At 34.7% G+C, this 20,500-nt stretch overlaps 1 protein-coding gene across 14 annotated transcripts; it reads left to right on the top strand.

The window, feature by feature from the left end:
• Positions 1–209: 209 nt before the first annotated feature.
• Positions 210–19,961, top strand: l(1)G0196 (inositol hexakisphosphate and diphosphoinositol-pentakisphosphate kinase). 14 transcript variants are annotated; one of them, XM_076402950.1, is made up of 24 exons: positions 210–375; positions 441–606; positions 2,078–2,275; positions 2,337–2,568; positions 2,625–2,779; positions 2,834–3,134; positions 3,192–3,465; positions 4,338–4,526; positions 4,579–4,664; positions 4,723–4,863; positions 6,706–6,940; positions 8,661–8,869; positions 8,948–9,174; positions 9,375–9,626; positions 9,683–9,928; positions 9,984–10,213; positions 10,271–10,446; positions 10,756–10,797; positions 14,119–15,090; positions 15,152–15,385; positions 15,982–16,102; positions 17,516–17,670; positions 18,640–19,577; positions 19,630–19,961. In XM_076402950.1, the coding sequence occupies exons 2-24, from the start codon at positions 526–528 to the stop codon at positions 19,783–19,785; spliced, it is 5,850 nt and encodes a 1,949-aa protein (XP_076259065.1). In that variant the 5' UTR covers positions 210–375; positions 441–525; the 3' UTR covers positions 19,786–19,961. The 14 variants fall into 14 exon arrangements, with proteins under 14 accessions (XP_076259065.1, XP_076259064.1, XP_076259062.1 ...); XM_076402949.1 differs by lacking the exons at positions 210–375; positions 441–606 and adding an exon at positions 939–1,259 and having other exon boundaries at positions 4,726–4,848; XM_076402947.1 differs by lacking the exons at positions 210–375; positions 441–606 and adding an exon at positions 939–1,259 and having other exon boundaries at positions 4,726–4,863; positions 8,661–8,857.
• Positions 19,962–20,500: the final 539 nt, after the last annotated feature.

Raw genomic sequence — 20,500 nt, 5'->3', positions numbered from 1 at the left:
TATGTTAAATTTGATTTTGTTTTTTGAGTTGTTTTAATTATAAAAAAGAACATTTACTACGAGAACTAAAAATTCTATAAAAATTTTTTCTTTTTTCAAATTTCAAATAGGATTTATTTTGTTGCTGGTAACATTATTGCATAATCGACAACTAAATGTCAGTTCTAGATTGATTAATTGATACTCGCTTCTGTGAAATATCAGCTGATATGTGACAACTCGTTTGAAAGTGTCAAGATCAGTCCCTTGTTATAAAACAACAAAAGTAAAAGTTGCTCTACTGCTTCAAATGCCTAATTGACATACATGAATTTAAATTATTGATATAGGTATTGAGCATATAATTGATTGTTAATTCACGTTAATAAGATTTTGGTACGAAAAGTGTTCTATAATCAATATATTTTGACTTGCTCAAAGAATACCTTTTCCATTTACAGTAAAAGAACGTCGGGAAAACATACGGCAACTAATATAAAGCCGGCTTAAACCTGAGAAAAGTGTTAGGCATGTCTCAGTTGGGTCATGTCTTATACAGAACTGGAGCAAGGATATCAGGGTCTGCGTAAGATTGCATATAGACCAGCACAATTCTATGTAGGGGCAGTAAGTGAATTAATGTTATATTAAACGTACCTATCTGTTTCCCCTTTCTATTATTCACGATGAGTTCCAGTAGTGAAGGTATGAAATCTATTCCAACTGTTATAATTCAAGATGTTGACAACCCTTCTATTGCACCTTCGTATTGGCCCAGGGTATTGTGACTTTTCTTTTCGTTTAATACTGATGTTTTTGTGTATATTTTGTATAGTAAATAACAGAGAAATTATAACCTAGTTAAACACATAGACATACCAAACATCCTAAAAACAAACAAGACCTGTTAGTGTTAGCTAAATATTTGTCAAAACATTTATCTCTCAGTTGTAATTACCACATACGTCTTGACCTTGATCCACAATAAGTTTAAAAGGTGCCTTGTAGGGTGCCAATGTTAAAAATCTTATTAGTTCGGCTGTCACATCATGTTATCAGTATTCTAGTTTTTGTTTTACTTTTCCTAAATGTAAAAGTCATGACGAAAAATTAAAAGTATAAATTTACACTGCCAATATATTGTGAAATAGTTAAAAATGGACTGGTCCTATTTCAAAGATTGGTGGAGGTTGAAAAAGTGGAGGAAATATCGAAAAACAAGCGGTGAAGGATCATCAGATTCCTTATGTTATTGCGACGACTGTTTGGATGAATTTGATGTAAATATGTCATAATTAAATTGCATTTTTAAACAGAAATTACATCACATATAGAAAAGTGATTGTTAATAATAATATTTGTGTTTTGGTACAGGGTGAGCATAAGAATTAACTTAATTTATTTTTATAACAATTAATTCAGAACCGTTATGATAATGATATTTTAAAATTGACCTTCTTGAAATACTAGGAAGTATTTATATAAGGAATTATGATAACGTCATCTTGTAGTTGAGAAAATGTTACATGAATTAGAAATGTGTGTTATCTGTTATTTCGAGTGTCATTGTTATAAAGATGTTTTTTATTGGTAATGGAGTATTCAGGGAGAACTCTGATGATGTAAGTGCCTCGGGGAATATAATCCACGAAATTGTATTGTTTGCTGTGAAAGTGATATATAATGGCACTAATTAAGTTGTACATAATTATATTTACAGTTATAATTGGTCTATTAAAAAACACTAATCAAATAACATTATTGAATAGAGTTTTTATCAAAATTTTGTTTATTTAGGTCGATACACTCATATTTATATATCACATATTTTATTATATTTAGAGACTTAATTGTTTAATGCCTTATATGTATAGGTATAATGTTTATCCTGTTCAATATGTTTGATAAATTATAATATTAATATTGTTATTTGAACCATAATACACTTTATGAAATGTCAACATTGCCGTAAAACACTTTAATCAGCAGACCATTATTACATAGACCGGTTAAATTGCATGGTGTTACATAGAGATTGGATTGTCATTGCGTCAGCTAGAGCATTAAAACATGTTTTAAATGATACTTGGTTGTTTAGGGTGATTTGGAATTATGCAATACAAGCGATCCCGAACTGGATCCCCAAGACATGGAAGATGGGGGCAAGGTGGTCATCGTAGGGGTGTGCGCTATGGAAAAGAAAACCCAGAGCAAGCCCATGAAAGAAATCCTCACCAGACTACAGGATTTTGAGTACATTAAAGTGACTGTTTTCCCCGAAGACGTTATTTTAACCGTATGTATTCAAACGCAAATCGTCAACAAACCTACTAATTGAGGAAATTATGTTTTAATAGAAACCAGTTCAGCAATGGCCCATGTGCGACTGCCTTATTTCGTTCCACTCCAAGGGATTTCCTTTAGATAAAGCAATACAATATGCTCAACTATATAATCCGTACGTTATTAACAATCTCCATATGCAATATGATATTCAGGATAGGAGGAAGGTTTACTCGACATTGGAAGCGGAAGGTATTGAAATCCCTCGATATGCCGTATTGGATAGGGACAGTTTGGATCCTAAGGGTATGTCAGGTGTTTTCGAATGTTTCGTCCTGACTAATCACTATGTGACTTTATAGACCATGAATTAGTCGAATCGGAAGATCATGTTGAAGTAAATGGCATCACCTTCAATAAACCTTTTGTTGAAAAACCCGTATCCGCAGAAGATCATAATATATACATATATTACCCGACTCAAGCAGGCGGTGGTAGTCAAAGATTATTTCGAAAGGTATTATACTGACTTAAAATCGGCTTACAGTTGCTTTATTAATTGCAATTACAGATCGGGAGTCGTAGTAGCGTTTACTCACCGGAATCAAGAGTCAGAAAGACCGGAAGTTTTATATACGAAGATTTCATGCCAACTGACGGTACCGATGTAAAAGTATATACCGTGGGGCCGGATTATGCCCACGCCGAAGCCCGAAAATCGCCCGCCTTGGATGGAAAAGTAGAACGGGACCGCGAAGGCAAAGAAATCCGTTATCCCGTAATCTTGAGCAACGCGGAAAAATTAATATCGAGAAAAGTGTGCATGGCCTTCAAACAAGCTGTTTGTGGATTTGATTTACTCAGAGCAAACGGTAGCGACTCCTATCGCAGTGCCGAATTCCCTCACTCATATAAAAGATTTATTTCAGGTAAATCATTTGTTTGTGACGTAAATGGATTTAGCTTTGTGAAAAACTCGAATAAGTATTACGACGATTCCGCCAAGATCTTGGGGAATATGATTCTGAGAGAATTGGCGCCCACTCTGCATATACCCTGGTCGGTTCCCTTCCAGCTAGACGACCCTCCCATTGTTCCCACCACGTTCGGAAAAATGATGGAGTTGAGGTGTGTGACGGCTGTGATAAGACACGGGGATCGAACTCCAAAGCAAAAGATGAAGGTTGAAGTTCGTCACCCCAAGTAAGTAAATTTTTATTTTAATTTAAAGATACTTTCATGTATGGACAACATTATGTCATTATTTTTTTGTGTAATAATTTAACTACAAAATTTAACTATAGATCTTACAATAAAACAGCCAATGCCCTTTACAAATGACGTCGAATATTGCCGAAATATTGTCGAAATTGTATTGTTGTTATGTAGAATAACTTTGTCATGCCTTAGATTTTTAATGACATCGAGAAGATAGATTTTTTCTCCAATAAAATCCGGTGTTTTAATTGTCTCCTTTTTTCTTTGAGTCAACGTCTCTCTCTTCCAGATCATAAGACATCCGATTAGTAACTAATCAATTTGCAATTAAATTTAAACTTATACTTGCATGGCAAACTATTTATTTTTGCAAATCCTTAAACTTTAAAAATTACTTACACAAAAATAATTGCCTCAGTTCGATCTGTAGACCGTCTAAAATTTATACTTGAACATTTCCAATTGTTTTAAATGAACCTGTTCCCTATACTGTTATACCTATCAATATTTTCTATGATTTTAATATTTATTAATTTATCAATATATCATTTAAACCAAAGAAACCTCTACGGAAACATTGACGAATTCCTTGCTTTCCAGCCTTCTTGTATCTTTGTATCTCAGATTAATGAGAAAAAATTTGTCGGAAATGACATTTTAACAATTGGTTTCAACCATTGGATTGTATAGTTTATATCGCTTACATGATGATAATAATTTGAATCTTTACACATTTTTAATAATGGGCTCGACTGCCAATATTTCATCTAGTTAGAAATCACTTTTCACAAATATTTTCTTTGTATGTTGACTTTGAATTAATTTTCGTAATCCCTTCATTTTTCATATAATTTTAGATTCTTCGAAATATTTGATAAGTACGATGGATTTAAGCACGGACATGTAAAATTGAAAAGGCCCAAGCAATTACAAGAGATTTTGGATATAGCTCGGTCGTTATTAGCCGAGATACAGCAACACGAAGCTGATCCGGAGATCGAAGAGAAGCAGGGTAAACTAGAACAATTAAAGGCAGTTTTAGAAATGTGAGTTTTTCATAGATTGTCGATGAAGTGTTTCATTTAAATATAATTTAAGGTACGGACACTTTTCCGGGATAAACAGGAAGGTGCAGATGAAGTATCAGCCTAAAGGAAGACCTAGAGGGTCGAGTTCGGACGATGGTAAGCAATGTATGCGCCTTATCAAGCATAATACTTGATTTTGGCCGATGGGTTTCAGTAGATAAACCCGCGGAACCATCTTTGGTGTTGATATTAAAATGGGGCGGCGAACTGACACCGGCCGGTCGTATACAAGCAGAGGAACTCGGTCGGATATTCAGATGCATGTATCCAGGAGGACAAGGTAGACATTTTGCCGGTTGGTATTATGCTTCTTATATTCCTTCTTATTTTAATTTGACGCATGAATGAAATCGATTTAAGTGGCGGATTGTCTTAATCAATTCACTGCTTAAGTTTGATTTAGTTAGGGCTCTTGTAAATACGACATTTATCTCAAGATGTTAAGTATATTTAAATATTTTATTTATACTCTAATAATATATCAAGGTATTAAATGCATGAAGAACTAATCCACATGTTTAACGTTTGGATATAAAATACTTTAAGTTTTTTCAACATAATTTTTATTCAGCAAAGACATTTGAAAAATCTTTTATTTTTAGAAGTAAAGGGAGTAACATATTTTTTCTTTGATGCACCAAATGCATCAAAACTGCAACTACACTATATAGACTAACATTCAGTCTCAGTCCTCTTGTTAGAATATGTAATAGACATTTAGTCTCGTTTTATGAAGCAACAATAAATGAAATAATTAATGCAAATGAAACAAATTAACTTGAATGTATAGAATATCAATTTTGGTACAAATACTTTATATATCTTTAGACATCACAGTTTAATATAAAGCCAATTTTTGAAGATATATTGGCTCATTTGGTCGTCAGACCAAACTAGAATGCGTCCCACTCAAGTCCCATCCTTAGGATTTTTGTCCCTAGAAACTAGACATAATAGGCAATGACGTGTATAGCATCCTATCCCACTCCTTTGCTGGAGTACTCCATGGAGCCCAGATGTGGTACAAGTACGCCTCCGAGAGACATTTACAATACTCCAAGTGTTCCAATCCAAAAAAGTCCGCGCGTTACTCAATGCCCCATGGTTTGTGATACACGCGAACCTCGGATCGTTCGTGAAAAGCTTCGCGAAACTTACTTACTGTAAGGTTCTCCATTGGAGCGTTGCAACATGATAACCAACTGATCAAAACCCTATCAATTCATCACTCGCGGTAGATAATTAAAATACGGCAATCCCAATCATAACCCAGGGTTTCTGTCGCCCGCAAACTCAAACATCCTGAACCTGAAGTGAAATCAGCAAAATACCAAGTGGTTCTAGCTGGTTATTTTGGCTTAATCAAAAAAAAAATAGGCATAATAATATTGGAATTTAATACATTAATAATAATATATATTTAATCTAAAAAAAAGTAAAAATTATTCATTAACTAAAATAAATATACAACTTGGGAAAAAATAAAATAATTATAAATTGAATTAACCGAAATGTAGTTCAGCAAAATGAAATTTAAAAACGTGGATTACTTTTTCGCGCACGTGTTATATTATCACAATTTGAGGAGGCTCATTTGCCAATACTATATTACAAGATTCCTACCTTATTATATGCAGCACTTTTAAGTTATAACCAAATTTTACGTTTAAGTTGCGACTTTCTGTTATTACTAATACAAGTTATATTTTACCCTATTTTGTTTGCACATGTTTAATTTCAAGAGAAGGTATATTATTCCCAATATTATTAATACTATTATGCAGCTCATGCATTATATTCACATATAAATTATGATTGTTATCAATCGAAGCATAATATGGTAAGTAAATTAGATTTTATATACAACATATTAAAGCACATTTACGTTATGTATTGCTTTTGTTCATTTGTGTGAAGGCATGCATCCTCCAACACGAATTTACACTCATTTTAACATATAGAAAAGGAACTACGGTTTTTGTTAAATAAATAGGAGAAACACAAACAAGTATACATAGTCATAAATAATTTTATTTCATGTGTAATACTGAAAGTGCGACTAAATCATTTTTAGCTCAAGTATTACATGTGTTAACGAAAGTATTTAACAATGTCTGATAATTTTCCCGTTGTGTAGGAGAATATGCGGGTGCTCAAGGTCTCGGCCTGCTTCGACTTCATTCCACTTTTCGTCACGATCTTAAAATCTATGCTTCGGACGAAGGTCGTGTTCAGATGACTGCAGCAGCCTTCGCGAAGGGCCTGTTAGCTCTTGAAGGCGAGCTGACGCCCATCCTGGTGCAAATGGTGAAGAGCGCTAATACCAACGGCCTATTAGACAACGACTGTGATAGTAGCAAGTACCAGAATATGTAAGTTTTGTTTTATCTACTAGTACCTTGGATAAGTTCTCGCTGTTTTTTTTTTCAATGAAAATTATGCATAAACTGTAAAAAACATTGTTGAAATTATTGTCCTCTAGCCACTAGCTCATTTTTCTGATATTATTTGAATTCTACCATTTTGATACTATTTAAGTTTATTCAGGAGTACTTTACATTTGATAGCAACAATAATTATTATATAAGCGGTAATACTCAATGATATGAGAATAGTCTTCTATCAACTGTTCGCACATGGCTCGATTGGATTTCCACACAACTTGAGTAAGTAGAGGCGCATATTACCAGGGGTACCTTATATTAACAGGCTATGGTATCATTGTTATGATTTGACACATATGTTATTTTATTCTAGTGGCATCAAGCTTCAAAACTATACACTGAAAATGTCAAGTTGCGACACGCATTACTTATTTAATCAAAAGAAAAAAGCTGTTGAAAGTCATTGTTACTGATAGAAACTTGCAGTTAGTAAACATGTGAGGCGTGGTTTTGAAAATTCATACGTTGTGATTTCGCAAGTGCGTGTTTGTGCAAGACAAATAATATTTTGAGAGTTTTAGAGTTATTGGATGAAGACCCAACCCAAACTCCAAAATATATGGCAGTAGCGTTAAATGAAGCTCAAGAAACGATTACGAGCTGTGGGAAAAATCCAAAAGATGGGAAGATGGGTTCCACATTAATTGAATGAATGATTAATTGGAGATTGGGAAAATGGAAAATCAAAAAATCGCCTGTGAAATGCTGCTTCAAAGGTATGATCGGAAGTCATTTCTACATCGAATAGTGGCCGGGGAAGAAAATTGGATTAATTTTGAAAACCCTAAGCGCAAAAAATCATAATTATTACCTGGCGAAGCTGGGCGATCGACTCCAAAGCCAAATCGTTTTGGTTACAAGACAATGCTCTGTGTTTGGAGGGACCAGAGTAGCGTGGTGTATTACGAACTGTTGAAACCTGGTGTAAGTAATCGTGACCGACAACAAATGATCAATTTGAACAATGCATTGATCAAAATATGTCCAGAATGGGCCTGAAGACATGGTAAAGTGCTTTTACAGCACGATAACGCGCAGTCTCATAAAGTAGAACGGGCCAAGGAAGCGTTGAAAGTACTTAGATGGGACATATTGTCGCACCTGCCGTATTCCCCAGATATTGCCCATCCTACTATCAACTTTCGTATCAATGGGACACGCGCTTGCAGTGTAGGACTTCGCCAATTTCGAAGATGTTAGAAAATGGCTTGATGAATGGTTTTTTGCTCAAAGGACAAACATTTTATTAAAGATTATGTAGTTGAAATCGATAATGACTTTACGGTACACCTGGTAGTTTAACCTTCGGCTGTATTCAGTGGAAATCCATTTGGGTAGTTTGGAAGCTGAACAATATTTAGGAATGAAGTTAAGAACTCGATTAAGATGTAACATTCGAAGGTGCAACAGATTGAGAGACACAGTTAATGATTGGGAGATGTTTGTCAAATTAGGGTCATCTCTTCAACTAAGTATTGCTCATATGTTCATAAAATGTTAAAAATCATTTTTGAAGTGTACAAATCAATATTGGCATGTATCTTAGTGGTTGTTATATTTATAGTTATCTGAAGACAGTGAGAGCATATTCAAGGTCTGAATATTTCAATAGACACTGATTATTGACGTCGTCCTCCTGGATTTTAAGGTGTAAATCTAGGCTTCACGAGCTGATGCAGATGGACCGCGATTTCACGCCTGCAGATCGTGAGAAAATTAACCCTTGCAATTCAGTCAGTATTAATGACGCGCTCGATTTTGTAAAAAATCCATATAAATGTTGTAAACACGTACACGACCTGATAAAGTCACTGATGGAAATCGTGCAAGTGAAAAAAGAAGATGGTAAGACCAAAGGTTCGTTCAGAACAATTTCATTCGATACTGTAGGGCTCCGATAACGGTAGGTTTTAACTTGGGTTCGTGATGTTGCAGAAGCTATGCTTTACCACGGCGAGACGTGGGACTTGATGTACAGGCGCTGGGGCAAGATCGAGAAGGATTTCTACACTAAAAATAAAACCTTTGATATTAGTAAAATACCTGATATATACGATTGTATCAAGTATGATTTACAACATAATCAGCATACGTTACAGTTTGAACAAGCTGAAGAGTTATATACATACGCAAAATACCTAGCTGATATTGTCATACCACAGGTACTAAGTTTAACATTTCTTATATCTTTCTTTTAAAACTATAGTCTCCAAAATACGTTAAGGAATCAATGTTTCATCCATTCATATATAATTTTTTATTAACATAGGAGACTGATTTATATATGTAGTATATTCATTTTATCTCCAAATGTTTGTTACTCTTTAGAAAATCTTTACAAATATTATTATGTATAAATTAGGAATATGGACTTACTGCTCAAGAAAAACTCACAATCAGTCAAGGTATCTGTACACCTTTATTGAAGAAAATCAAAGCGGATCTTCAAAGAAACATAGAAGAGATGGGAGAAGAAACGGTGAATCGGCTGAACCCGCGTTACTCTCACGGCGTATCCAGTCCGGGTCGACATGTAAGAACACGACTGTATTTCACCAGCGAGAGTCACATACACTCTTTGATCACCGTTCTTAGGCATGGAGGACTGTTGGACGTAAACAATTTTCAAACGTTCGATAACGAAATCGGTAAATACGAGTTTTTATATAGGTTACCAAGGATGAGCAATGGCGGAGGGCGATGGAATACGTGTCAATGGTGTCGGAATTGAATTACATGTCACAAATTGTGATAATGTTATATGAAGATCCCACGAAAGATCCGTGTAGCGAGGAGAGGTTTCACATTGAACTACACTTCAGTCCCGGGGTGAATTGTTGCGTTCAAAAAAACCTACCACCTGGACCTGGGTTTAGACCCCATTCGAGGAATGAATCAGCGGCAAGTAAAAGCTCGGTAAGTGAGTTTTTGAAACAAACACGCCGGTTTAACCTTGTTTTGTTACGATCAGAGCGCGAATACATCCACAACAGCCACGCCAGAGGACAACAAAACTCAAGCTATTGCCGAAGAGGGTGAAATTTCCGTAATCGAAGAGGAGAAGTCCTCAACCACTTCCAGTGTTTTAGAATTTACTCCGCACCATAACTTATCACCGGATGATTCTCCTGACGCTGGTCCGTCCTACACGTATACAAAGACCGGAAGATTTATCAAAACCAGTGCTCCTATCCCGATAGGGTATGAACTAAACCACTGAGAGTTATTTCGTAAGTTAAATAATATTTTTTGTTTTAGAAGTGCTCATACTGTCTGTGGACATGAAGCCATGCACCTAGCCAAATGTTTGACGGAAGAATTGGCCAACCAGGGGACTCAAAGGGGAAGCAGGAGCTATGGGAATAGAGTTATTAGTCCCGAACCCGAGCCAAGATCGAGAAGTTATGACCACAAAAGTCCCCAGAAAGGAAAAGGTAACAATAAATGGCATGGGCGGTACATTTTTTCACTGTGTATGTTATTCATCAAGTATCTTTAAAGTCATTTGATCAACTAATAATATTTTTATATGTAAAATGGTGATAGCATATTCTGGGAAATTAAACATATTGGAACCGGAAATATTACTAAATTAACTCAAGGAAATATTTATAGAAAGATAAAGTAACTTATTAATTTCTTGATGGTATAGGTGTGTGAAAAATTAATGAATATTTCCTCGAGTTTAGTACACTGTTCGATTTATAACTTTAAACAACTAAAAACCCAATTTATTTAATTAGCAGAAAAATTACATCAAAGTTTGGATGCAGTTAACAATGCAGGTATGTGCTTATCGATTCACCCCGATGAATTTGCAGCTCTGTATTGCGGTTTGGTTTTCTTTTTTTTTTTGATGTTCTACTTCTAATCACAAGGTTACTGTGCCCTTGTATTGCTGGGGAAAACGCCTGAAAATCCGTACGCTGTTCAGGGTTTTTCCTTTGTCGTTATTTTTCCTAGTTTCCCAAACGAGATGGTGTATTGATAATTGGTACCGTATACTAAAACATTCTTAGAGATATGATACAGTGAACATGTTTTAATTTACTCAAAATTTCCCCGAAACAAAATAAGAACTCTTAATGTACACATGAGAAACATTCTAAACTAACCAGAACTGATTCAAAATAGCACATTCTAATGACTCCATTAATTGATGATTTCATGAGTTTAAAATGACTTATTTAAATGATTCAGCTGTTAATGCAAATTTATAATGTATAAAGTAGGTTACAGTTACGGTCATTATCGTGAGATATATACGTTTTCATTTGTGTATGGATGAAAACACACTTCACACACTTAAACAATATTATGTTGAAAATAAGAGGTGGTGATTTATTGAATCTATTGAGGCATTAACATTTGCCACAACTTGGAAAGAAATATCGACAATAACCCAAGATACCATCGCCACCGTTCAACAAAAATTGAGGAATACTCAAATATTGCCTGGATTCAACATTCAAGTATATCAATATCAAAACTAATGCGGAAAAATGGTGCTTTGATTTCAAACTCATTTGTATTGTATTAACTCTTTAATTTCGTCAATTAATAGTCTAACATTTGGTTTCCATTGCTTTTGCAATCTTTTTTCAAACTTTTTCCTAGATTATTTTTTCAATCGTCTAATATTTTGATGAAAATAAAGAAGTTCTTCCCTAGTGAATCTTCTCAGATTGAAAAAGTTCTGTTTATTTGGAATGCTCACAATTTTAACTCAACATAGACGGTATATTCGAAATTAATATTTTCGAAGTAAATTAGGATTAAAACATATTTTAAATAATACTCTAAATATTGCTAGGGATCCAAATTTTAAAATTTTCCAATCAGGCCAACAACAAAACTACATACAACACGATTAAAAACAACTTGAATTTGTTGATGCTAAGCGGTATTACATAATCTCTTCCTTACAATGTATTTGAAATACTTTTCATGCATAGACACTACTTTTTCTTCTCTCACATGCGCTTGATGCGGTAGACTGCAACCTCACTATATTATTTTATTAAGTGGGTAGATTTGATATATTGAGATTGACTTATACAATATTATGTTAGTTAAAGCTGTATGTGATTAGTATATTGCTCGTTCAATAGCAAGACAATTGAAACAATTTAAAACCTTGAACCAGCAATTATTTAGCTTAGCTTGGCATGGACAAAATCAAGTTGTTGAACCCTTATCTGTCTGAACAAACCGTGTCGTGGGCGTAAACGAGACTATTAAAAAGGGGAGGTACATCAAACCCTTCGTCCAGTAGAGTTTGATATATCTCTCTCGCTGTAACGCCGCATTATTCCAATCCTACGCTTAGCCAAGTGTTATCGCATGCTGCTTAACTATCTGTGGAGCTGTAGATGCTTTAGGTGTAACTTGTCTTATTTGATGTTGTGTGGAAACAAACAATTTTCTGTTGACGATTTTTTGGAAGTGAGGTATATTTTTTATATATGTTATTGTTTGTTATTACTTTTTATGACGCGCCATCTGCTGTTTATTTTTGATTATATTATCGAAATTCAACTTATAAATATTTTTTAACTAATGCAACACTCATTCGAACAAGAATGACATGTCATTATTTATGGGAAATAATTTCAGTTAAGTTAAGTTAAATTTGTAGCACTTTATCGATTTATTTATTATTGTATTTTATGGATAGTTCCAAGCCAAAACAGTCTAATAAACAGGAGCATATGGACATACAGGTGGCTTTATATAAAATCCTTACGTCTTAGAAGGACTGACATAGAATAAAGGATTATAATATTACTGAATACAGGTTTAAATTGGCGATAGAGAAAATCAATAGAACAGATAAAAAACTAATACAGCCGATTCGATGTTGTCTCAAACATACTTAAAAGCTTTCAAAGCAATAGTAAAAGAAAACATATTATCACAAGGATTCGCGTATATGTAAATAGAGATCAATCTCAATACAATAGCATGCTACTATGATCAAAAATCAACCCCAAATTGATAGTCATATACTCAATAAAGATTTAGGCCAATAGTGTCATGTCTATATTTATCACGACTTACTTCAAAAATTATAGTTTATTTTTTGCTACTCAGACATTTCTCTAGGCTTCTTCACACTTCAACTGCTGACCTTGCCAGCAAATAATAAATAGGGTATATTTTACTGCTAAAGCTACCAAATCCTGTGCAAACAGGGGAAGCGTCCGACAGTTGATTTTGCAATTTGTTTATATAACTAATAATTATACTTCAAAAATAAAACAGTTCACTTATTCAACTAAGGTTTGATATTTACTCCATACTGTTGCCGATCTAGAAAAACACGTTCTTCAAAAATAAACGTACAGATGACACGACACGCTCTATATACCTGACAAATAATGAAATGTAAGTACTAATGATTACAAATTTCTCAACCTAATAATTATTAATATTTTCACTTCTGTAATACCACATGATCTACATAAAAAATGTATAATACAAATATCGATAAAAGTATTTTACCATATCCCACCAGTGTGGCGCTGCTTTGGTTTTAGATACGAGATTTGATATGGTAAAAACTCTGCGCATCACGTAATTTATGTCATGTTGTATCTCGTGAGTCAGTAAAATAAAGAAATTTATTAATTAAAGATTATTATAAAAATAAACTTTATAATATCAATTAAATGTATTTGAAAAATATTGTAGAAAAAACAATCAATCCGATCAATTATCGTAAAAGTAGAAATAAAGTAGCACAACTAGGAGGAATTAAAAATCACAAAGTAGAGGAAACCTTTTATTATCTCTGCTTCGTTTTAAAAGTAAAAAGATGAAAATTTTTAATTAACTCTATTAATTTAATTTATAACATTAAAAAATCAAATTTTAAATTACATTCTTGTTAACCGTACGTTATAAATTAGTCTTGTTTTTAAAATATTATATTTTTGTGCTAGATATAATAATACGGCTGTGAATGTTTAGTTTTTTTGCCTGGTGATGGTATATTTTTACTTATTTTTATTTTCTTTCTTTCTTTCCTTCCCTTTATCCAATGTCACATACCTCTGCTCTTTCCTTTCATCTATGTGATGTTCTGTTTATTTTATTATTTTAAGAACTAACATTTAATACGCCCCAAGTCAACACAGCTAACACTCTTAAGGAAACGCTAATGGACGCTATCCATCCGCCCGAAACTTGCTTGCCGATACAGCACGATCTCGTGCCAGTTACCGAGAAGACGAATCTGAGTCCCATTTCCGGCTCCATCGATTTAGAATCGCCGAGGGATTCTCCGCTTACCGTTCGGAAGTTGTCGGAAGGCGATATCGGGGATCTGCCACTGACTCAGTTGAATCTGGCGTTGTTTACGTCCGGTTTGGAGATGAAACACGCTTGTAAACTGAGTAGTACCAATGAACTGCCGCTCTCCGATATCAAATTCAAGAGTCGATCGTGTAAGATTCTCAGGCAGGGCACAGTGGACAGTCAGAACGACGATTCCTCGATGGAGGTGAATTGGGAGTCGGATCTGGAGGGGACGGGGGGCCGCGCGAACAAGAAATCCGCCGTGCAGCATCGTTCGTTCTCTGATCCCAACATTTTATCGTTCGACTGGATGGATAGTTGCGATAAGCGTTTCCTGCTGCAGAAATACAGCGACAGTTTGTCGAAGGAACAAAACCCAAACGAGCTGTCGCCCGACGAACCTCCGCGCTTGCCGTTAAGCTTCTATCCCCGGCACGACCCGAAAGCAAATTGTCTCTTATGCGCCCCGGGCGTCTCCACGCCCTACCTCCTCTCCTTTTACGCTTCTCGTCGCTCTATGTCGCATCCCGCTGAATCCCGTGTGATCAACCCTTGCGTCTCCTATACAGAGTGCGGCCAAACAACCAAACGTCACCGGCACAGTATTGGCGGACAGATGAACTACTTTAAGATCATGGGACTCAATTACGGGGTACCCGGGGGGTTGAAGAAGCTGGTCGGGGGCAGCACCAACAGTTTGTTTTCGACGGCGGTCATTTCCGGTAGTTCTAGCGCGCCCAACCTTCAAGAAATGATACCGAGCACGGCGAGCGCCTCTGGTGAGTACATATTTATCCCTAAACGGAACTGAATTTCGATCTAAAATGCTTGTTCTTGAAGCAGCTATAGAAGGATTTGGCGGGGTGCCCCCCATAAGACCTCTGGAGACGTTGCACAATGCGTTATCACTGAAGCAAATCGACGCCTTTTTGGATCGGATGACCAAGGCCCAGTTGTACAGGACGCCTTCGTCGACGCCTCCTAAACAACCGTCAACTCCATTACCAACTCCAACCAGTAGTACCGTCGTTTCGGGAAAAAGCGAAATGTTGAAACTTCAATCTCCAGGCAGTAGTAAGTAGAAACAGATCCTTTAGAGTCATATCTATACGAAGACCAAGCTGTAGTTATTGGGAATAAAAATATGTAGTTAACTATTCAAAATATAAAGATGTCTATTAAATAGTACAGTTTAGTTTATGAAAGTTCAAAATTTGTCAGCACGTCGCAATGTTACCGCATCAAATTTGACTTTTGGTTTACGTTTTCCGGTTTATAACCTCTAATTATTATCAGTAATGTGTGAAGAATTTTACATACATTTGCCAACAGGTCCCTATATATATATATATATATATATATATATATATATATATATATATATATATATATATATATATATATATATATATATATATATATATATATATATATATGCGCAACAGATATTCTATAGTCCGTTCAATAAAACAGTGAACTTACGTCATCTGAATTGATATTGTCCATTTTACATTACTACTGTAAAATGGTTTGTGCTCTATCATTATCTGTTAGAATTTGTTGACAAATTTTAGATATGCAGAATCCTGGAGACCATTACTAATCAAAAAGTATAAAATGAATCATATCGTATCTACTAAAATTTGCAGAATAATAGTATTCTCTTTTAGGTGCTGGTTTTAGTGGACCCCCCAGTTTTGTTTCGAGCAGCGGACCCTCATCGCCGGGACTCTCAGACACTAACTCCAAAGAGAGCAGCGATATGTCATCAAGCATAATAAGTGCTGATGGGTATATAAAACTATAAGCTTTTATTATTCTTACTTGTTGTTGGACAAGCACCTGGATGCTTCTCGTGTATTCTTCGACCACGTGATTGCATGCGCCTTACTATTTTTAGTTTTTTTAAAATTGTTTAAAAGTAGTCTCTGATAAGAAAAAGGAAAATTTTTTGAAAAATATATATGTGTATACGTTTTAGCGTCGCCTCTTATTTTATGTTGTTATCTGTTTCTTTAGTCGATACAATAAATTAGGCACTAACAATTTTTCTCGAATAAGTTTAAAAAGTCAAGAGCTGGTATAAGTTGAGTTTAGGAGTGAACGTTGGACAGCAAAAAATGGCTTTCACTCACAGGTAAATTGGCTTGGTTGGGTAGCTAGTATTAAATCGTTTTGCTTTTTTTTCTCCCTGCATATTGACTCAAACTACTACATATCTATTCTGAATCTCGGGCTTCAAGTATTCTTTTGATATCCTACACCTTTGTTTTACACATGATTGTCTGATTAACAAACGTTGTAGTATGGATCAACTGTTTGCTTTTTTGTATACATATAATATATATTAGCTGCGTGAAAAATTAATCCATGTTAGTGTAAACTGTAAATTCCTATCATCCAATTTAAAAGCTTATATAACTTTATTGTCAAAACATGTTATTGAAAACCTAGAAGATGGACAATATGTGCAAGTTAAACATAATTTCGATAAAAATCCTTATTTAAAGTCTTCTTATTAAATTTTGATGCAAAAGTTATAAAAAAACCTTAATTTTGTTTTTTTATTATTTGCCATACCGAGTAAGCGAAATTAACTTAGTAAGTAAGTTAATTTCATACCCAAATTGATACATGATTATGATTAATTTGACTAATTGTAGTAACTAAGAAATCTATAAAATATCAACCAAAGAAAAAAATGACACTTGACATATTGAACTGAACATAAAGTACATTAGGTCTATTCATCAAAAATGTTAAAGCTGTAAATAAGGGTTACATAACGCATCCATTATATAGTCTAGGCATTTCTCCATGTGATTATTATTCATTTGCGAATATGTGACTCAATTTAAAACTCAGAATGATATTTACTTCTAAAGGACCAACACATGTTGGTAAATAGTTGTTTTTCCAATATATTTGAACAATTACCCAATACAAATTATTTTGAAGAATCTGTGTTATATATAAATATTAAGAACATAGATTATTTATTCACACACCTTTTATATAGAGCTTAGAACGCTATCAGAATAAATATATATGCAGCGTATATATAAAATATTATTTAGGTAATTTAATTAATGCTAATATTACTATCGATAGAGGAATATGCACTATCTTTCAGCAAGATATTTTGAAATTGTTGGTGCATCTTATTTGTCCTAATCAAAGTACTCATTTGATGCACATTTTTAGACTCAATCTGGATGAACTGTCCAAGATCTTTCCCACCGCGCCCGGTTTGGACAACGATCTGGGAAGCGTGGGTATGACTTTGGATACGCTGGATAAAGAGATTTCGGGATCCATTGAGTTCTCGGAGTATTACGCTAATATACAGAAACCCAAAGGTATTGTCTTAATTTATTAGGTGCTTGCATGTATTATGATCTTTTATTAACTCTTTAAAAATGCATTTATTGAGAAAAATTAGTACAATATATATTAACCAGAATATTTTCTATCATTTGGTGGATACGCTAGGTACGTTGTCAGCCAAAAGGACGACTGCATCTGTTATTGCAGTAACATATAGTTATATTTTTTCGGTTTTAGCAGCTTTAATGCACTATAGCTAGCTGATCCCATCATATGGACAACAAAACTTTATGGCCATGAATATTCCGCTTCGGTGTCGATGTGGATGCCTCTTATATATTAACGAAGGACTATTTAGGCTTGGAATTGTCATAGTAGATCTATTTTTTACTGTCAGTCACAATACTTTTTGGTATTGCTTGACAAGAAATGAAACCCGCGATATTGAAACGGTTCGAAAAAGCATTATCAACCAATTTGTGCAACAGCCATTGTACCCCCTTTTAGATATTTCCCATTTTCAACCGCTAAGGCGTCTGAAAGTTTTCTGAGAATTTGAACTGGGTTTTCGTCCAATAAGTCTTGCAATTCATTGTCCTCAAACTTTTTTGGTTCTCCAGGCCCCTGTTGTTATTTTCATCAAAATTATTATTTTTAAATGTTTGAATCTAAAAGTGACTATTGGGATATATCACACAGCACAACCCATACGTTTCCAAAAGTGTTTGATAGGCTTCAGAAGCAAATTTCGGCAAATTAAACAAAAAAAGCATTGATGCTACTATGAACATTCCATGATTAGCTTTTATATACACTAAATAACTCAATAATACTACTTATTTTATGCAGGGGAATATCAAAACCATCGAATTTAATAGTTAGGTTAGATCGTTAAACAGTTGTCTACATTGATACTTTGTCTTTTCCTCAACAGATATCGCTGATCAAAATACATGCAAGGCTTAGTAGATTTTTATGCGTTACGTAATTGTTCATTTCAGACCAAAGTGGTGATATTACGCCCATCTCGTACGGTTCAGAAATCGAATTTAATACAAACGAAGCTACCGCTGGTTCCTCGTCAGCCCCCGAATTTGATTTCACCCTGACGGAGGAAATGGAAAAGGACGATAACAACGAAACTTTGACTAGTAACGCTTCCAGGTCGTTTATAGAGAATTGTAACGCGCTGAGGTCGAGTCTGAATGAATGCGCGGGTTCTGAGTCCACGACTCCAAAAGCTATTTCGCCCGCAACAGCGAACGTCAAGGTCTGCAATAACATATTGCGGTCGACCGACTATTACAACATGAAACCCGTGTCCAACATCAAGAGAGCCCATTCGCTTTACACCAAAACCAGCGACGTCAACCCTCTAGACATACGCTATTTGGTTAAAGATTTCAGCAAGTTTGAAAAGGATGTATCGAGTTCAAATACGAATGTGAACATTGCTAACGTGGGTTGTTTAAAATGGAGTACAAGCAAAGAGAAATTTTTTGACATCACTAAAGACAACAAAACAGAAAACATAGATATAGGGAAAAATCTCAACACAGGTGCTATTAAAAAAATTGATAAAGATACAGAACTGATGACAAAATTGACTCCGGGAACTATCCTGGTGAAGGAGAGCTACATCGAGCCTCCAAAAATATCAAGGGTATCGAGAAGTTTCCACGGCAAGTCTCCCACTAGCAGTAGTTATCTAGATATATCGGGTGTTCCCAGGCGTGCTAGCGATATACCTTTCACCAACAAGAACGTCAATGAACCTTCGGGGTCAGGAAGAACAGATGGAATCGTTAGGAGTAAAAACACTGAAGGGGTGGTATTGAGAAACAGGCCGCAATTTATTACCCAGCTATCACAGCCATGCAGCGAGAGCTTTAGTATGTCTGGGAGTCTGCCACGGAAGGCTTCACTCACAACAGAGACAGTAAGTAATTTTTATCGATTCTTTACAGATGCTTAATTATACATTTGTGTAGGTTACTAAACACCCACGTTTCACTACCACTAGAGTGGATGAGGCTGAGCATGCCGCTTCCGTTGGCCTAAGCAATTGGCCGAAAAAAACAAATAAGGAACTAACAAACATTGACAACCTGAACAAAGACAAAAATTTAGACAATAGAAATGATTAATGGCACCGGTGTATTTTACGCAGTAATTTCGTTTACAAACAACTTTTTTCTTTAATTAAGTTCAAACTTACACGGTTACCTGGTTTTACATGTAGTTTTAAGTATCAGAACAGTATTGTTTCTTTTTTTTGAAAATCAATTTTATTTAATATTAGGAATATATTTTACCAATAACATTCTATGTATATTTCATTCATTATTCCTGTGCCTATAAAAAAAAGTAACACATTTTTTTAGTTTAGTTTATTTTAAAACTGAAAATTTCATTTTAAATATGAATATATCAAACGTAGGGTTTTCTGAAATGAAGTACAAAGAAAAAAAGGTTTTGTAGACATTAAAAACAAACGACCAATACACTAAATTAAATACCTAAGATCAAATCAGATGGAAAATCGAGAGTTGCTATCCAGACCTGTTTGTTTTCTTAATTTAAAAACAGCTGTCAAAATCAATAGAAACGTAGTCTATTAAGAATCACTACATTCATTATATGTTATCATTTAAAGCAGGGCAATCATTTTTAAATGACATATTTTTACTATTACAGGGTGTCCTTGCGTCGTAACTCGACCACAGTTAACCATGTTTCTCTGATAATAAAGAGAATAATTTAAAAATATGTTACTAAAACTTGTTTTCAGAGTATTTTGAGTATAAGATCAGAAAGGTATAAGTGAGTAACTATCTTAAGAACTAACACTCACTAACATTT

This window comes from Rhynchophorus ferrugineus, unplaced genomic scaffold (assembly GCF_030347505.1).
Source record: "Rhynchophorus ferrugineus isolate W39M unplaced genomic scaffold, kcgeb_rfMv2 rfM4, whole genome shotgun sequence".
Classification (NCBI taxonomy): domain Eukaryota; kingdom Metazoa; phylum Arthropoda; class Insecta; order Coleoptera; family Curculionidae; genus Rhynchophorus; species Rhynchophorus ferrugineus.
Note: the sequence above shows the minus strand (reverse complement) of the source record. Positions and strands in the feature narration are given on the sequence as shown.